Source organism: Pleurodeles waltl, chromosome 12, assembly GCF_031143425.1.
Source record: "Pleurodeles waltl isolate 20211129_DDA chromosome 12, aPleWal1.hap1.20221129, whole genome shotgun sequence".
Lineage (NCBI taxonomy): Eukaryota > Metazoa > Chordata > Amphibia > Caudata > Salamandridae > Pleurodeles > Pleurodeles waltl.
In genome coordinates this window covers 513,856,876-513,873,252 of record NC_090451.1, presented here as the reverse complement: position 1 = coordinate 513,873,252, position 16,377 = coordinate 513,856,876, and the positions used below count along the sequence as shown (strand labels likewise).

At 46.4% G+C, this 16,377-nt stretch overlaps 1 protein-coding gene across 7 annotated transcripts in view; it reads right to left on the bottom strand.

Annotated features, from left to right (window-relative positions):
• KATNB1 (katanin regulatory subunit B1) overlaps window positions 1-16,377 on the bottom strand; it is a 434,067-nt gene that overhangs the window by 168,717 nt on the left and 248,973 nt on the right. For 4 of the 7 annotated variants that reach the window (XM_069217361.1, XM_069217360.1, XM_069217362.1 and 1 more), the window contains one exon: window positions 9,114-9,161. The exons of the other annotated variants lie outside the window; for them this stretch is intronic. In XM_069217361.1, coding sequence (XP_069073462.1) covers window positions 9,114-9,161 — 48 coding nt within the window. The remainder of the gene's footprint in view (window positions 1-9,113; window positions 9,162-16,377) is intronic. 7 annotated transcript variants of the gene reach the window in all.

Here is a 16,377-nt window from a genome sequence, read left to right as displayed (position 1 = left end):
TTTGTCTGTTGAGAAACGTGGAATTTCGTGCGCGGCATGTGCAAGGGGTGAAGAATGTAGCCGCTGATGCTCTTTCTCGTTTTCAGTGGACGAAATTCAGGACTGCTTGCCCCCAGGCGATGGAGGAGATGACGCCGTTCAAGGCAGAATGGTGGCGATTGGTTCAGTGGAGCAAAGGATAGTGGCACTGGGAGAGTTATCACTGGCCCCGGATACCCGAGCCAGATACAGGGTGTGTTTCAACAGGTTTACGTCACTGACAAATGCCTGGGGGGCTGGGGAGGACCATACACCGGCCAGAAGAGTGCACTGCTTTGTACTGTGGGCAAAAGACAATGTAAAATCACACTCGTGGGTTTCAAGGCACCTGGCGGCAATCGCCCATTTTGCTAAATTAAAAGGGGAGGGAGATCCAACTGCGGGCTTCCCAATGAGGGCAGCACTGAAAGGTTGGGCTAGGGAAGAGGAAAAATCACCCGACCAGAGGGCACCCATCGATCTAGACATGCTAAGGGGGCTGATGGGGGCACTCACAGTTATTTGTAACACACAGTATGAGGAGCTGTTATTTGCTGTCACCTTTTCCCTAGCCTTTTTTGGGTGCATTCAGGTCTTCAGAGTTAGTGGCGAAAGCAAAGGGCGACGCATCCTATAGGGCACTTAGGTCAGGCGACCTCAAAATGGGGCAGGAAATGGCTGAACTGAGAGTGCGGCGCCCCAAGACCGACCAGAAAGGGAAAGGTGTGGTGCTGCGTTTGAGAGGTTTAGGGGACCCTAAGTGTTGCCCAGTAGAACTGCTCAGGAGGTACACAGCATGCCACCGCGCACAACCGGGATACTTGTTGCTTCACCAAGACGGCCAACCACTCACACAGTTTCAATACAGAAGGTTCTTGAAGTGGGCGGTCGCAAAGGCATGGTACCAAGGGTGCAAATGGTCAACCCATTCCTTTAGAATCGGTGCAGCCTAAATGGCCTTTGAGGAGGGACTGCATGCAGGGGATATTAAGCGGATTGGGAGGTGGCAGTCGGACAGATACAAACTGTACATTCGGTCCAGAGACGGGAAAGGGTTGTCATCAGGACCCCCACGAGGGCAGAGCGTTTAGTGCAATGGGGGCAGGAAGCTGGCAGGGGTCCGAGATGGGAAGAAATAGTTGCTTTGGTGCTAAATGCGATGACTGTATTGTAACAATGTTTTGCCTTAAGTGTAGATATGGCGATCACAAATGTCAATAAACTGTGTGGTGACAGTTACCCTCTTGTTCATCTAGGGGCTAAGACGGTATGGGTGATGGGCCACTCCCTAGTGGCCAGAGCAGAACAACAGGCCAGGGAAAGAGGGTGGAACCATGGTTTTAGTAACGTCAAACTCTGCTGGATGGGAAGCCCCGGAATGAGATGGGCCACGCTGGAACCTAGAGTTGGCCAGCTGGTGGGGAAGAGAAGGTTTAATCCCGACATTCTTTTGATCCACTTGGGTGGAAACGATTTAACTACTTGTGGGAGGGGCCCACTGTTACAGGCCATGAGGCAGGGCATCGCCAGGCTCGCCACCCTGATGGGAGACGGCGAGATAATTTGGTCTGAGATTATTCCGCAGGTGTGGCAGGGAGCCAGGTCAGCGGCCACCATTGAAATGTCCAGGCGCAGAATCAACAGGTCCCTGCAAAAAATTGCAAAGCAACAGGGATTTGGCTTCAAAGTGAGTAGACCTGCTGAGTAGACACCTGAGCGGTAATTTCGCGCCAGACGGGGTACACTTGTCTGATGCAGGCACAGATATTTTCCTACTAAACATTAGGGACGCTCTAGAAAGAGCGGGATGTACGTAGGGTAAGGGACGAGCACAGGTGGGGGGGCCTTGGTTATCGCGAGATGCTATCCCCGGGGCTTGGCGGAGTTACAGGGCGATCCTAAAGCATTAAAATGATTAAAAAAGACCTCCAGATGGTGATTCCTGGAGCCAAAAGCAATTCCTCAGGCCACTGGGAGTCTTTACGGCGGGGCCTGGGATGATGCGACGGCGCTCCTTAATCCCGCAAGGAACAGCTGGAATCCTGAGCAACTGTGGAGACTGGCCTGGGTCTCGCTCTGACTTGTCAGGAGCATGACACCTAAATAAAGGAGGAGAGTGGTAAACCACAATAAATGAAAGAGCTGTAAGAATCGAAGTACGCTGGTGCAAAGAACACCAGACAGAACAGCTCTAGCTTTCTCAGGATGGGTGTCGGCCAGCATTAACGAACTCATCTCCGACACCAGGATCCCCCGTAAGCTAACCCAACCTGTGTAATCAATAAACTTGCGACATGTTATACCCACCAAATGGTGTCCCGGGTGTTTTATTATGTCGCATGCATTGTATTGTTGTGAACTCCCGTGCGCACGCCCTAGGGGCTAGGGGTAGCAGCGCTATGCAGCTGGCCACGTCGCACGAAGGGCGACAAAAGGGGGGACAGCTCCTTAGCGTCGCTCCCCTGCTAGGGAGGCAAATGGACAGAAGGGGCCACCATAGTTTGAGAGGGTGGTCCACCCCCTTGGTTTATGGCCCGAGGTGTGAGGAGGGAGGAGTGAGGCCAGGAGGTCTCAAACAGGGTGACCCCCCCACCCCCCCCCTCAGGGCTGGGGCCTCTTCTGACGAACACCGATACCCTCCCACCCACCCAACAACAGTTGCAAACCAGGGCTGGATGCATTAGGAAGAAGGGGATAAGCATGTTTGTAGAGAAACTTGTTAACGTGACTTTCTTTGCAGAAGAATAAAGGCGTCGCAAAGCGGAGTTACAGGGTGATCCTAAAGCGTTAAAATTATTTAAAAAAGACCTCAAGATGGTGATTCCTGGAGCCAAAAGCAATTCCTCCGGCCACTGGGAGCCTTTACGGTGGGGCCTGGGATGACGCGATGGCGCTCCTTAATCCCGCAAGGGAGAGTTGGAATCCTGAGCAACTGTGGAGACTGGCCTGGGTTTCACTCTGACTTTTCAGGAGCATGACACATAAATAAAGGAGGAGAGTGGTAAACCACGATAAAGGAAAGAGCTGTAAGAATCTAAGTATGCTGGTGCAAAGAACACCAGACGGAACAGCTCTAGCTTTCTCAGGATGGGTGTCGGCCAGCGTTAACGAACTCATCTCCGACACCGGGATCGCCCGTAAGCTAACCCAACCTGTGTAATCAATAAACTTGCGACATATTATACCCACAAATGGTGTCCCGGGTGTTTTATTATGTTGCATGCATTGTATTGTTGTGAACTCCAGTGCGCACGCTCGAGGGGCAGCAGCACTATGGCATCCAGCAGCTGTTTCTGCCTGCCGTACAAGAGTGCTGGGGTCTTGAGATGACTTCTGCCTCAGGCAGTAGGATTTATTACCGCTTTGAAGATTCAAGGAGCTCTGCTGGGAGGCATGGTAATTAAAGGTGGCTAGTGAAGTCCTCTATATTTACTCAGTGAGCCAGTGGGTTTCTTTTGCTCTACTTCTGCAGCATGTTTATCTTAAACGTGCATCGACATGAGTGGCAGAAATAAAGTTGTTCTATTTCTCCTGCTAGTCCACGGCAGTAGCAGCTTGTCTGCAGTGATGCCCTTCAAATTACGAGCATCTGCAACCATTAAAAGAAGAAACTAACTTTGTCTCTGGTTTCCTGTCAAGAAACGGAGCATGGGGGGAATAAAGAAATATAAGCAAGGGCTGCGGAGGGAAAGAAGCGACAGGGATGTGGGTAGGTGCGAGTACTAGGAGCGAGTGAAAACACAAGTACTTCGAGCACTGCTCAAAGAGAAAGAAAACATTAGTTCCTAAAACAGGAGCAGTGATGGACAAAAGTACTTGGGCTGTGCTCTAGGGGAGAGCCAAGCACAAGAAAAAGCATCATGCATGCATGCCATGGACTAACAGGAACGAAGGATTATAAGAGTGACTTTGCAGGGAAGCTTATGGGTGAGCTGAAGTCTACAGATTTTTTACGTGTCTTGAAGAGCAGCACATGCGCTGTCCAGCCAAGATTTAAAAATGTGTGAGGGGTTTCAAAACAAAGTACAGCACTGAACAGCATGCAACATCTGTGATAAGGATGGAACTTTGTAGGAGAGAGATCCATCCCATAAAAGGATGTTCCCATCACTCTCCACTCGAAACCAAATGCAGTTAGGTTGCATATTGTGCTCATAACTCCAAATTTCTTCCCCTCTCCCCCCATCAGTAAAGCAGAACCTCTTGGAGCTGCTGGGGTTCCTTCATACTAAGTTATCTGAAATGTGCTGGATGGACTGCTAGCATATCAGCCAATGGAAAATACTCAAGACCCCATCCCAGTCCATCATTATTTTTCACACCATGTCACTTCACTTTGGTTCCTGCTATCTGCGAATCCGTCTTCACCCTGGCTGCAACACGAACAGTCAACCCACCCTTCCAGGCCAAGTCCTTCTTAAACCGGACTACAAGCAACCTAGAATCAGTTTCGGCCTAGTTAATGCTTATCAGCCAGGCTTAGCTTAATTCTAGTGATGTGTGCACAAGACCCACATCTGGGCATACAAGTCCCACTTAGGGTGACACACTAAAGTATACAGAAAGTGATGACTGGAATGTTTGAATCAATCTCAGCCACTGGTATAACATATATTTATATATACACATGTTGAATCACAACACCATATTGATGACATATTGAGGGAGGCACATCTAGGCGCATAACGGATGACAGGTCTATGTCGGTAAACAAATAGCATCATGACCATTGGAAGGGGGTACATTAGTCAACCTATGAGGAATAGAGCAGGGAGGGTATTAGCTTGTTCAGCGGGGGTGCTGCAGCTATACCTAGAATAAAGGAGTGGTAGTTGTGAACTAGTCACATTTTCAAATTTCCCAACTAGGTAACAGGAAAAACAAATACAAAAAACATGTTTCTCTGCAAGGAAGTGTAATATTGTGTATTATAAGAGATCCCAATATTCAAACAGCAGCATGTAATAAGCGGTAGCCAGGCTAAAGGGGAGAGACCCACTATGTATAAGTATGTCTGGAGAGGTCTGGGGGAGATCAGTTGAGTGATGGGAGGGAGGAAAGGAGGGTGAAGCATATTAAAGGGCCACTGGTTCTGTGGATTCTGTGCCCTGGGATGTGCTGCCCACCAATAGCAGGTATTCAAGTAGTGGTTGCCATACACCTTCAGCCTGGATATTGGCGGTTGGAGCAAAGCATACAATTTGCTGGTGGCATCACAATACACCAAACTATCAATCCAGTTCTTGAATGTGGGTGAACGCCCTCTACCCCACTGCATTGCGATTTCGCGCTTGGCAAGCATGAGGGCCATGCGGACTATAAATCTTTAACCCGGATAAATTGGTATTTCCTCAAGTTTATTTTAAAACACAGTTATACATACATAAACTAGATAGTGGGTCCTGGGGCTACAAAGACTCTAGATAAGACTGCCACCCCACTTACATTTTTGTGCAACAGAACCATTCACAGAACAAGGAAGACACAGTGGGTATAATGAAGTGATTTGGTTTTGGGACAAGATGCACAAGACCTCCACTTTTAGGGATGAGGTCTCATGTACTCTGATGGGTAAGGAACTGGTAAAAAGGAGTGGAACACTAAGAATCACTTCTCAATAGATGCCCGAAAAGCCAGGTTGCAAGTTGAAAAACCTTTCCAAATGCATCCAACCCTTTGTAATCTCTGCCTGCTGAGCACTGAGAAAGGTAATGTACTGCATCAAACAATTTATACAGTGCTATATATCCCTGACGAGGCTCAAAGCCCTCCCGTTCCTATTGGATTCCTGTCACAGTTTCTGAGTGCATGGTTGCAAAGGTGTGGGTCCCAGTCTGGCCTACATAGAGGAGGTGGCAGACTGGTGCCTCACTTACTATAATGCATCACAGTGAAACATGAGAGCAGAAGAAGTTGGGCATGTAGGTAATTACCGTTTTTGGTATCTGTATCTTACAGCTAGGATGTTTGGAAGACACTGTGTGCTCTACAAAATTTAAGGTGAGGATCTTTCTAGTATGCATCATGTTCTAGTGTTTAGAGGGCAAGACAGAGGTGTTTCCACCATTTCAGACATTCTGAAGAGAGTGATGTTGAAATGTGTGGCTGTTTAGTTTGATGATAGGTGCAAAATTTATAGTGAAGGTACAGTGACCCATCACCATGAACAGCAATGCACAGTATTTAAAGGTGATGCGTCTATTTGCTGGTTGCTTGAGTGAAGGCTTGAGCACTGGTAATTTGTGTCTAGAACGGTAAATTGAAAGAATGCCTGGCAGCTGCATTCTGGACTCTGTAATCTACAAAGTAGGAACTGACCTGAGATATAGTCCAATGGCATAGTTCAGGTGATATGGCACTAGAGTGATGGTGGCTTAGAGTTTCTGTGTGAAGCCTCTGTAGATGAAATATTTACACAGAAATCTCATTTTGGGGATGTCATTTGGAAAGCAGATCTACTTGTGATGTGAACACAAGATAGTAGTTCATGATCAACTCTAGATATTTTTTTACTTGACTCGGGCCTAGTTTTTGAGGCCTTAAGGTGGAAGGTGGTTGTTGGTAGAAAGGACACAAGTATCTGGTCTCAGATGTGTTTGGCTCAACTTTTTAGACACCATCCAGTGGTCAACAAGTTATATGATTTGCATGCAAATGTAATTGACATCACAATAGTAGAGGGTGAAGGAGGTGATCAAATCAGGTGGTGACATAAGGCAAACTGAAGGAAAGTGGGCCAACTGAATCGCCCAGAGGAACTCCGGTTGTGGAGGGGAATGTTGCAGAGGAAAAAGGAGGATGTGAGACTATGTTTGCTTTGTTAGTAATCAGGAGTAAGGACAGTTCTTTGGATTCACAGGTTTTCAAGCCACTGAAGCAACAAAGAGAACTGAATGCAGAAGGGAGACCAAGTAACAACAGCAGCTTTGATGCGATCCCATGTGCTAATTAATGCTGCTTTGGTGACTCTGCCAGAGCAGAATTCATGTTAGTTCGATAGGTTGTGATATGCCCGAGGCAGAACTCTCAACAAGATTTCTTAAGAGTTACCAGTTATTGGACAAAGGTGAGGTGAGAAGGATGGAGACTTTTTTTCTTTAAAAAATATGTTGTGCTCAATGAGGAAATTTAATGTTGCCTGTAAGTGGTTGGTAAGGACTCCTATCAGGACGAGAGTAGATCTGGTCAACATCCTCTTTTGTATGTTAATACCTGTGTTCAAGTACAAAGGTGGGCAGTTTTGAAAGTCTGCAAAGCAGATCACTATCAGCAGGAGCGAGAATAATGATTCCAGAAGAATATTGAGATATTGGCAAAGGTTAAAATGGTTAATGTGAAGTGAGCTAAGCATGTAATACATATTTAATACAGGGAGCATTGTCATTTTATGAAGGCTAAAATGTGTACAGGGAGATTACCAAAACAATTACTTCCAACAAAGTCAAGTGTGATTTTTATGTACTGACATGCGGGAACCGAAGAGTTTACATGAAATAGTGGTTAAAATTCTGACAATAAATGGATTGGCAAAAAATAATGCAATTAGACAGACTGTAAATTACAGATCTGTGAAAAACACAACACTTGATTTGTTTTACATTATTATAGTCATTCAGATGAGAAACTGTTGTGGGTACTGGCACATGAACGTGCAATGAAAAACAGTAAATATGCATTGTAAGAGCAATTTTAATAACGAGAGAGTACACAACACATGCAACTTAACCATCAGTGGGTGTATGCATACAAGAATACACAGTTCAAAAACATGAATAAAAAGGTATACAAAAACAAGATATAAGGCTATTTCCAAATCTGTTCATGTGAAGAGATTTTCATATAGGTTTGAAGATTAAACATTATGCCATGATGTGTTATACAACAATGAAGCAAAACAGAAAATCTACTTTCTACTACTAGAAGAAATATCTTTAAGGTGGAAATACAAACGGAATACATGTAAATGTTGCCCTAAAGATCACTGAAAAGTTAACAGGGGAAACAGAGCTGCACATGGATCCAAAATGAAAGACAGGAACTGGTGAAGCAGATTTATATGTAAGAAGAGTCTACAATAAAATGTTGTATCAGACTAATGCAAGTCCACTGAGGGGACAACAAATCCTCTTTTGATATAATTATAGCCTAGAAGAAGGAAAAGCTATACATACAACATGGTGGAGTTCTTATCAAAACCTGTTGTATGATCTCAAATAAAGATAAAGCTATTTATGAGTAAAACCTAAAGCTGGACTACAAACGAGGGCACAATCCAAAAAAAAATGTGCTTGATGTAAACGTGTTACCAAGAAATGTTTTTAGAACGGCCGGGGAAGGCATGGAAATACTAATAACCAACCTTGCTTCAAATGACATTGGAACCCCAGTATGAAACTAGATACTGATGGTAGAAAATTAGAGCAGATTGTATAAACAATAATGTACTGTGTAGGCACATGAATATACTACATATAATGTGTTCTCTTATAATGTTGATGTGGATCACTCTATTACAAAACAAACTGAAATATAAAAATGTTGGCCCACTTTTGTTATAATGATAGGTCTCCATGGATGGTAACCTGGCCATGGTTAATAACTGCAGCCATCTTATGTTGGAGTATTAAATGTATCTTGCAAAAACACTCAGAATTACTGGAGGTTGCCCTTTTTATCTAGTTGTCCTTTTAAACATACCACTGTGGCACACCATTTAAACTGGAGATGTGCGAAAGTGGTAGGACACTGGTGTTATGGGATGTTCCCAGTATTTGGGCAGTATATTTTGCCTTGGTGACCAAATTATTTTTGTATAATGGCAAATGAAGGGTGGAGGGTATACAATGAACAATGATGTTGATGTTGAGTTATCACATTCTCAGAAAAGCAGTAAAGATCGTTCTGGCCAGGTCAACATCATATATACGCCCTGCATATACAGGCGTACACATTTTCCGCAATATATTTTTCAAATTTACATGTTTTAAATATTCTGTGAGTTCTGAGAAGGCGATTTCTCCCATAGTTGCAAATTATTTATTACTGTATTAAAAGTTTTATCTAACCTTTTGAAATACAGACTTCTCTACGCTCACCTATTGTTCGCCCACTTTTTTCATTGATTAGTTGCAAACATGAAGAAACTGTATAAAAGAAGAAACATTGATAGAATCGGAGGAATTAGTTTCAACCTAGTTTTGAAAGTTAATAAAATGTCTCTATTTCAGAAATGTAAACTTATGCTGCATTACGCTTATTTTGAGCAACATTGCATTCACATTGGGAAAATACACAATGTAATTTTGTCTGACTAAACAAAAACACCAATCCTACGCATTGTTACTGTCACCACATCTTGTTGTTGGGGTTGATGAGGGGAAGAAAGATCAAAAACAGAACCCAGGTACGGTTCAAAGGAGACCATGCTCAAACACAAAAATATGTGCAGAAATTGGGATAAATGGTGCTTAGGAAAGAAACAAGTTAAACAATGAACAAAATGTAGAACATGAACAGACTCAAAGCAGTAGGCAGAACAACTTGGTTGTAAACAATGGCCAAATAATTGTTTTGTCTTAAGATTTTTTCTACCTAAGCACTTTTGTCTCCGATCCTTTACAAAGGCAGGTTATTTTTACGGCCGGAGAAGGACAGGCAGCAAAAGATCTTCATTAAATGTGCAAATACTCACTTTTTAATGTTTAGAAATACCTACTCATTTTGCATCACTCTCTTCGAAAACCGAATGAGGTAAAATACATTTTCCGAAATTAGTTTTTGCTTTAAAAAAAAAAAACTCCAGTAACATTATTGCTGATTTTCTGTGAAAACTCCTGACATCTAGAAACTTACGATCTAAGTGTGGTAGTGGCAACACAAAATCCACTGCATCCCTTTCTCCAGCATGTTCAGCCACTGGTGAGAAATTACATGAATGTAACTCCTGATCTTGTAAAGTCAGCGTAAGCACATACAAAGCATGATGTGTAAAAAAAAAAAAACAGTCCTGAGAATTTCCATCTTGCAGCCAAGCTAGTGCCTTTTGGGAAGCCAGTTGTACTTGCTGCAGATAAACCATCAGGAGGAACAAGACCTACTACTGTTGTCTTAGCTAGAACAGGGGTTTAAGGTGTAAGAGCGCATTGGGTCCAGATGACCTAGCCTACACAGTGCGCTCATTTTGATGTTTTTTTTTTGTCTTGAGCAGTATGTGATGAGGAAATGGTAGTTGTTAAAAACAATTACCTGTCAGAAAGCATTTGCAGATGGTAACAATTTTTAATTGGGATGGCGGCTGAAAATTCATATTTAATGTTTTGTTAGAGGGGAGTGATATATTCATTCTAGGAATCTGGTCTTTATAGCCATCCGCCCTTTATCAGGGAAGGTGTAAGGTTGCTGTGCAGGAGCTAGATTCAGGGAGAAAACCACACTGAAAAAAACTGTCCAGTTAGAGTAAACAAAAAAAATAAGAGTGGAATGCTTGCAGTAATCTCAGCAATTGGTAATTGCTATGGGCTGCACTTCAGTTCATCATGTCTTTGCTCACAGTGCAACAATCAGTCTTGTAGTCTATTGGACAGTACACTCCACAACAGCGACCTGCGAAGCGTCTGCTTTGATGAATAAAGACTGTTCTTTATCAAGTTGGAGTAAACTAAAGCGGATGTGAACGGTTTTTGAAGCTTCTGGAGCAACGGTTCAACTTCTGTGGTCCGCTGAAATAGGACCCCTTCCCACAACAACTGTGTATTTAGGGAAAACATGTCAGAGAAGTGGTGATTCATTAATCATGTGCACCAGTTAATAAAACCAAGCAACCTCTGAACTTCCTTCATAGCAGTGTGTAATAGCCAGTAAAGTTGAGTGTAGCTTCCAAATTCTTGAAATCCATTGGCATCTATGAGGGAGAGATGGTGAACCCGGAGAATTGAATAGTGCATATGTGTAAAAGACAAATGCCCAAACAGGGCCACAGCCACTGACAAATCAATGGGCAATTTCTTTTCACAAGCTGTATCTGTAACTCTCATAAGGATGTGCTGCTCCCTGGGCTGCCTGCACTAAGTATACAGCTCAGCTGATGCAACCTTTGCAACTGCAAGAAGGATTGCCAATTGTCATGCTATGAATGACAAAGAGTCACTCAGCACGGCATCTTGATGTTTTAGGCCATCCTTAGCTTTGCTGCAGTGCTCATCCTACGGCAGGCCAGCATCAAGGGAACTCCACTAGACTTTACTAAGACCAGAGGTTGCCCCATGACAGGTAGGATTAAACATGGTGTTCATGTGGTGTTACATGATTGAGCCCTTTCCCTTTTTCTCCAATCTTAAAGTTGCCACCAGCTTGGAACTGCAGACACACTGAAGAAACAGACTGAAGAAACAGATATGGTCTGGAACACTCTACGCAATCACTTGATCTGAAGATTTCCACTTCCCTCCTCTGTTGGGTCATTAAGTGCCTTGCCGGTCCCTGGTCCTGTGAGAGTTTTGAGGGAATGCAAACCACAATTCCACAGTTAAAATGTTTCTATTCATAAGACGGATAGGGGCTGATCAACGATATGGAAACATTTTCTCAAACCTTAACAAAGGCACATACAAATGTTCAAAATGTGTATATAGCATACACAAGGCATTATTGAGTTTGTCTTTAGGGAATTTTACCTGAAGAACAAGTTACCCACGGTAACGCATTATCTGGTAGAGACAATATTTAGCTGCAGATTCCTTACCTTTGAATTTCCCAGGCATCAGACTGGATTCGAAAACTTTAACGTGAGCTGTACTCCTGCGTGCTGTCGGGGTGGCTTGGCTCGGTTCTGCACTCTAGCGTCACTGGTGCCGGAAGTGACGTCGCGGTCACCTATATAGGCACATGGATGTCAGTTTTTGTCTTTCTGTGCCAGTTAGGACTGATACGAAGAAGAGCTACCTTCTGTCTCTTTTATACAGGTTTTTATTTTTTTATTTGTGTGAGCTATTTTTGAAGGTGTTTCAAATATATCTTCTAGGAAGGCAGGTTTCAAGCTGTGTGGTGCCTATCACTGCGCCATGTCAGTTACGGACCCCCATCCGGTCTGTCTATGGTGTCGCAAGCGCAACCATGACTCGAAGTAGTGCTCGCACTACCGGACCATGGTGCCGAAAGCTTTGAGGGAGCTGTATCCTAAAGCTGCTTGCGGCCCAGCGATCGACGCCAGCTGGTGCGATTCCTGGGAGATCTCAGTCCCGATCGGGAAAAGGTTAAAGGGGCTCCAAGAGCCCTAAGTTCTCTTCGTCACACTCAAGCTCCTCAGGACATTCGGGGAAGAGGCACAAGAAGTCGTCATCTAAGTGGACTTCGACTTCTTCTTGTCCGTCGAGACGAGTGAGGAACATCAGCGTTCGAGGCATGGCTCTGTAGAGCAGTTGCCAGGTCCGACTCTGTGCCTCATCCACTTCCGGGAGCCGGAGCGACACTCGCTCAGTTGAAAGACTTCCACGAGGTCATGCGCCTCGTGTTCGAGAGGGCCGACCCCTCCGGAGCGCCTTCAAGCCCTGCTCCCCTAGATGGCCGCACCATCTGTCACTACTGTCCCATCTGTGACTACTGTCAGATCTGGCTAGGAAAGTGAGAGGAGCCTGCCTCTGACCCAATCGCTGTTCATAAGCCACTACTGCAGATCTTTTGCAGTTCTATCTGAGATCTGGACCATGTCGGAGAGATTCCCCTGATGCTGTGCCCACTGGAACTTCAGGTCTCACTGCACAGCCTGCATATGCCATCTGGCATGATTCCAAAGCAGGATGCAGGAGGCCACGAGGCATAGAAGCAGCAGTCTCATTCTCACTAAAATGCAGGGTAGAGGCTGCAACATCAGTATCTTAACCTGAATATCCTGGACTTGCTGCTCGGTAGGATAAGCCCGAAACTGCACAGTGTCCAGAACTGCTCCAATGAGAGGAAGAGTCTGAGAAGGAGTCATGTGTGACGTCTACACATTTATAGTGAACCCTAGCGAATGCAGGAGGTCCCCTGTAGTCTGGAGATGGGAGATGTAATAAACTGGTCCTTGCTGCAGTTACCCCCCACTATTTGCCCGATATCTGATGCAAACTTGACTGTGTGTGTGTGCTGGGATCCTGCTAACCAGACCCCAGCACCAGTGTTCTTTCCATAAAACTGTACCATTGTTTCCACAATCGGCACACAGATAAGTTCCTTGTATAAGGTCCCAGTGGTACCACGGGCCCTGTGACCAGGGAGGGTCACTAAGGGCTGCAGCATGTGTTGTGCCACCCTAAATGACCCCTCACCAAACACATGCATGCTGCCATTGCAGACTGAGTGTGTTGGTGGGGAGAAAACGGCAAAGACAACATGGCATCCCTCTCCGGGTGCCATGCCCACAAAACACTGCCTGTGGCATAGGTAACTCACCCCTCTAGCAGGCCGTGCAGCCCTAAGGCAGGGTGCACTATACCACAGAGGAGGGCATAGCTGCATGAGCAATATGCCCCTGCAGTGTCTAAGTCATTTCTTAGACATTGTAAGTACAGTGTGGCCATATTAAGTACATGGGCTGGGAGTTTGTCATTAAGAACTCCACAGCTCCATGATGGCTTTATCGAAGGCTGGGAAGTTTAGTATTAAACTTCTCAGCACAATAAACCCACACTGATGCAGGAGTTGGATTTAATGTAAAAAGCACACAGAGGGCATCTCAGAGATGCCCCCTGTATTTTACCCAACCCTCTAGTGTAGGGCTGACCGGTCTGTGTCAGCCTGCCACTAGCAGACAAGTTTCTGACCCCACAGTGTGAGGGCCTTTGTGTTCTCTAGGGTCAGAAACAAAGCCTGCTCTGGGTGGAGGTGCTCCACACCTCCCTCCTGCAGGAACTGAAACACTTGGCAGTGAGCCTAAAAGGCACAGGCCCTCCTGTTACAATGCCCCAGGGCACTCCAGCTAGTGGAAGATGCCTGCACCCCAGATGAAGCCCCACTTTTAGCAGCAAGTCCAGCTGGAACATTAGGTAAAACAGGGAGGAGTGATCACCCCTAAGGTGTCCAGAGCTGAAGTGACCCCCTCCCTGCAGGATCCTCCATGTTAGTTTGGAGGACTGTGGCCAATATGTAGGAAACTACCCTCTTTTTGGCATGGTTACCTCCACTTCTTGCCTGCTGTCAGTTTGTTTTGAAAGTTTTCACTGGGATCTTCCTAACCAGGACCCCAGTGATTGTGCTCTCTCCCTCTAAATGTGGTTGCTTAGGACTTTGCACACTTCACAATTGGCATACTGGTGCCCACTTATAAGGCCCTAGTATTTGGCACCTAGGTACCCAGGGCATTGGGGCACCAGGGGTTCCCGATGGGCTGCAGCATGTATTGTGTTACCCACAGGACCCCATGTAAAATGTGTCTGCAGGACTGCCATTGCAGCCTGAGCCAAAAGGTGCATGCACCCTTTCACCACAGATCACTGCACCAGGCAACTGAGAGTCACCCCTATGGTAGGCCCTCTTAACCCAAAATGCAGGGTACAGGTACCTGTCTGTGAGGGTACCCCTGCAAGAGCAGAGGCGCCCCTATGAACTCCAGCTCCATTGCACTGGACTTTGCAAGTGCAGGGAAGCCATTTTACCCATGTACTGGCCACAGGTCGCAACCTCTGTCCGGCTACATAATGGTAGCTCCGTACCTGGGCATATTTGGTATCAAACACGTCAGAATCATGCCCCAATACTGTTGCCAGTATTGGTTGTATGATTCCATGCACTCTGGGGGCTCCTTAGAGGACCCCCAGGACTGCTCCTACCAGTTTTCTGGGGTTTCCCGGGCAGCCCGTGCTGCTTCTACCCCACAGACAGGTTCCTACCCTCCTGCTGCTTGACCAGCTCAGGCAAAGGAGGGCAGAACAAAGCATTTCCTGTGGGAGAGAGAGGTAACACCCTCTCCCTTGGAAATAGGTGTTACATGGCTAGGGGTAGCCTCCCCAAGCCACTGGTATGCTTTGAAGGGCACATTTGTTGCCCTCCTTGCATAAACCGGTTTGCACTAGTCCAGGAACCCCTGGTCCCTGCTTTCGCTAAACTGGACAAAGGGAAGGGGAGTGACCACTCCACTGTCCATCACCACCCTAGGGGTGGTGCCTAGAGCTCCTCCAGGTGGCCACTTGATTCTGCCATCTTGAATCCAAGGTGAACAGAGGACCCTGGGAGCATCTGAGTGGCCAGGTCAGGTAGGTGACATCACGGCCACCTCCTGATAGGTGGTCACCCTGCTAGGTAACCAATCCCCCTTCCTGGGCCATTTATGGTCTCCTCTTGGGTGGGTCCTCAGATTCAACGTGCAATATTCCAGCAGGACTCCTCTGTATCGTTTATATCATCTTCTGGCCACTGGGACTGCAACTGGACTCTCCAGGAACCATCAAGCTGCAACTTCAGCAACAACTCCCCTCCTGCAACAGTGTTTCTGTGGCTCCTTCCCGCAACTGTAACATTTCCCCAGCTGTGCATCCTCTGAGGGTGGCGAGTCTTCACCCTGCACAAGAATTAAGAAGGAATTTCCCTTGGAGTGAAGGAGTCACTCCCCTTCATCCACAGGCAACGACTGCAACATCGTCTGGCTGCGTGGATCTTCTCTCCTGCAGATCTGTGTGGATCCTGCACCACAGGTGGTGGTCTGGAGGGCTCCTCTTTACCAGCTGTCCAACTTGGGAGCCCTTGCCTCTCCTTTCAGGACAGTACCCGTGTGCACCGCAACTCTTGCAGCTACCAAGGCTTGTTGGCTCCTCTTCCAAGGAATCTTCAGGCTTCGGATAGCCCCGGCCTCCAGCACTCTTCCCTGCAAAACCCAGTCTCCTGCCTGCTGCTCCAGCGACATGGGACTCCTCTCTAGGTGAGCTGAGTGGGCCTCACTGCAACTTCTGTGCCTGCTGCCTGTGAGCTACCTGTGGGGCTGCCTCTTCGACTTCTGACTCACCTCACTGCTGAGGGTTGCCTGGGACTCCTCTTTTTGGGTTGAGTCACTGCGACTCCTGTGCCTGTGATTTTCTTGTGGGGCCTGCATCCTCGTCTTTCGGCTCTCCTCACTGCTGAGGGCCACCTGGGACTCCCGTCCGTTTGTTGAGTTCCCCTGGACCTTACTGGTCCCCAGAAGCTCTGCAACTCTTCATCTGTGACTTTTGTGTTTGACAAGGCTTGTTGGTGGTTTTCCAACACCACTGACTGACTGTAACTCTCCTTTTATCATGGGACATCGCCTGCATCACTTCTGGAACTCCTTTCCTGCTCTGGTGCTGCAAGCTGACTCCATGTCTCCACCGTCGACCTGGTCCTGCATCCCCAGAAGGGTGGGTAGTGGCCCCA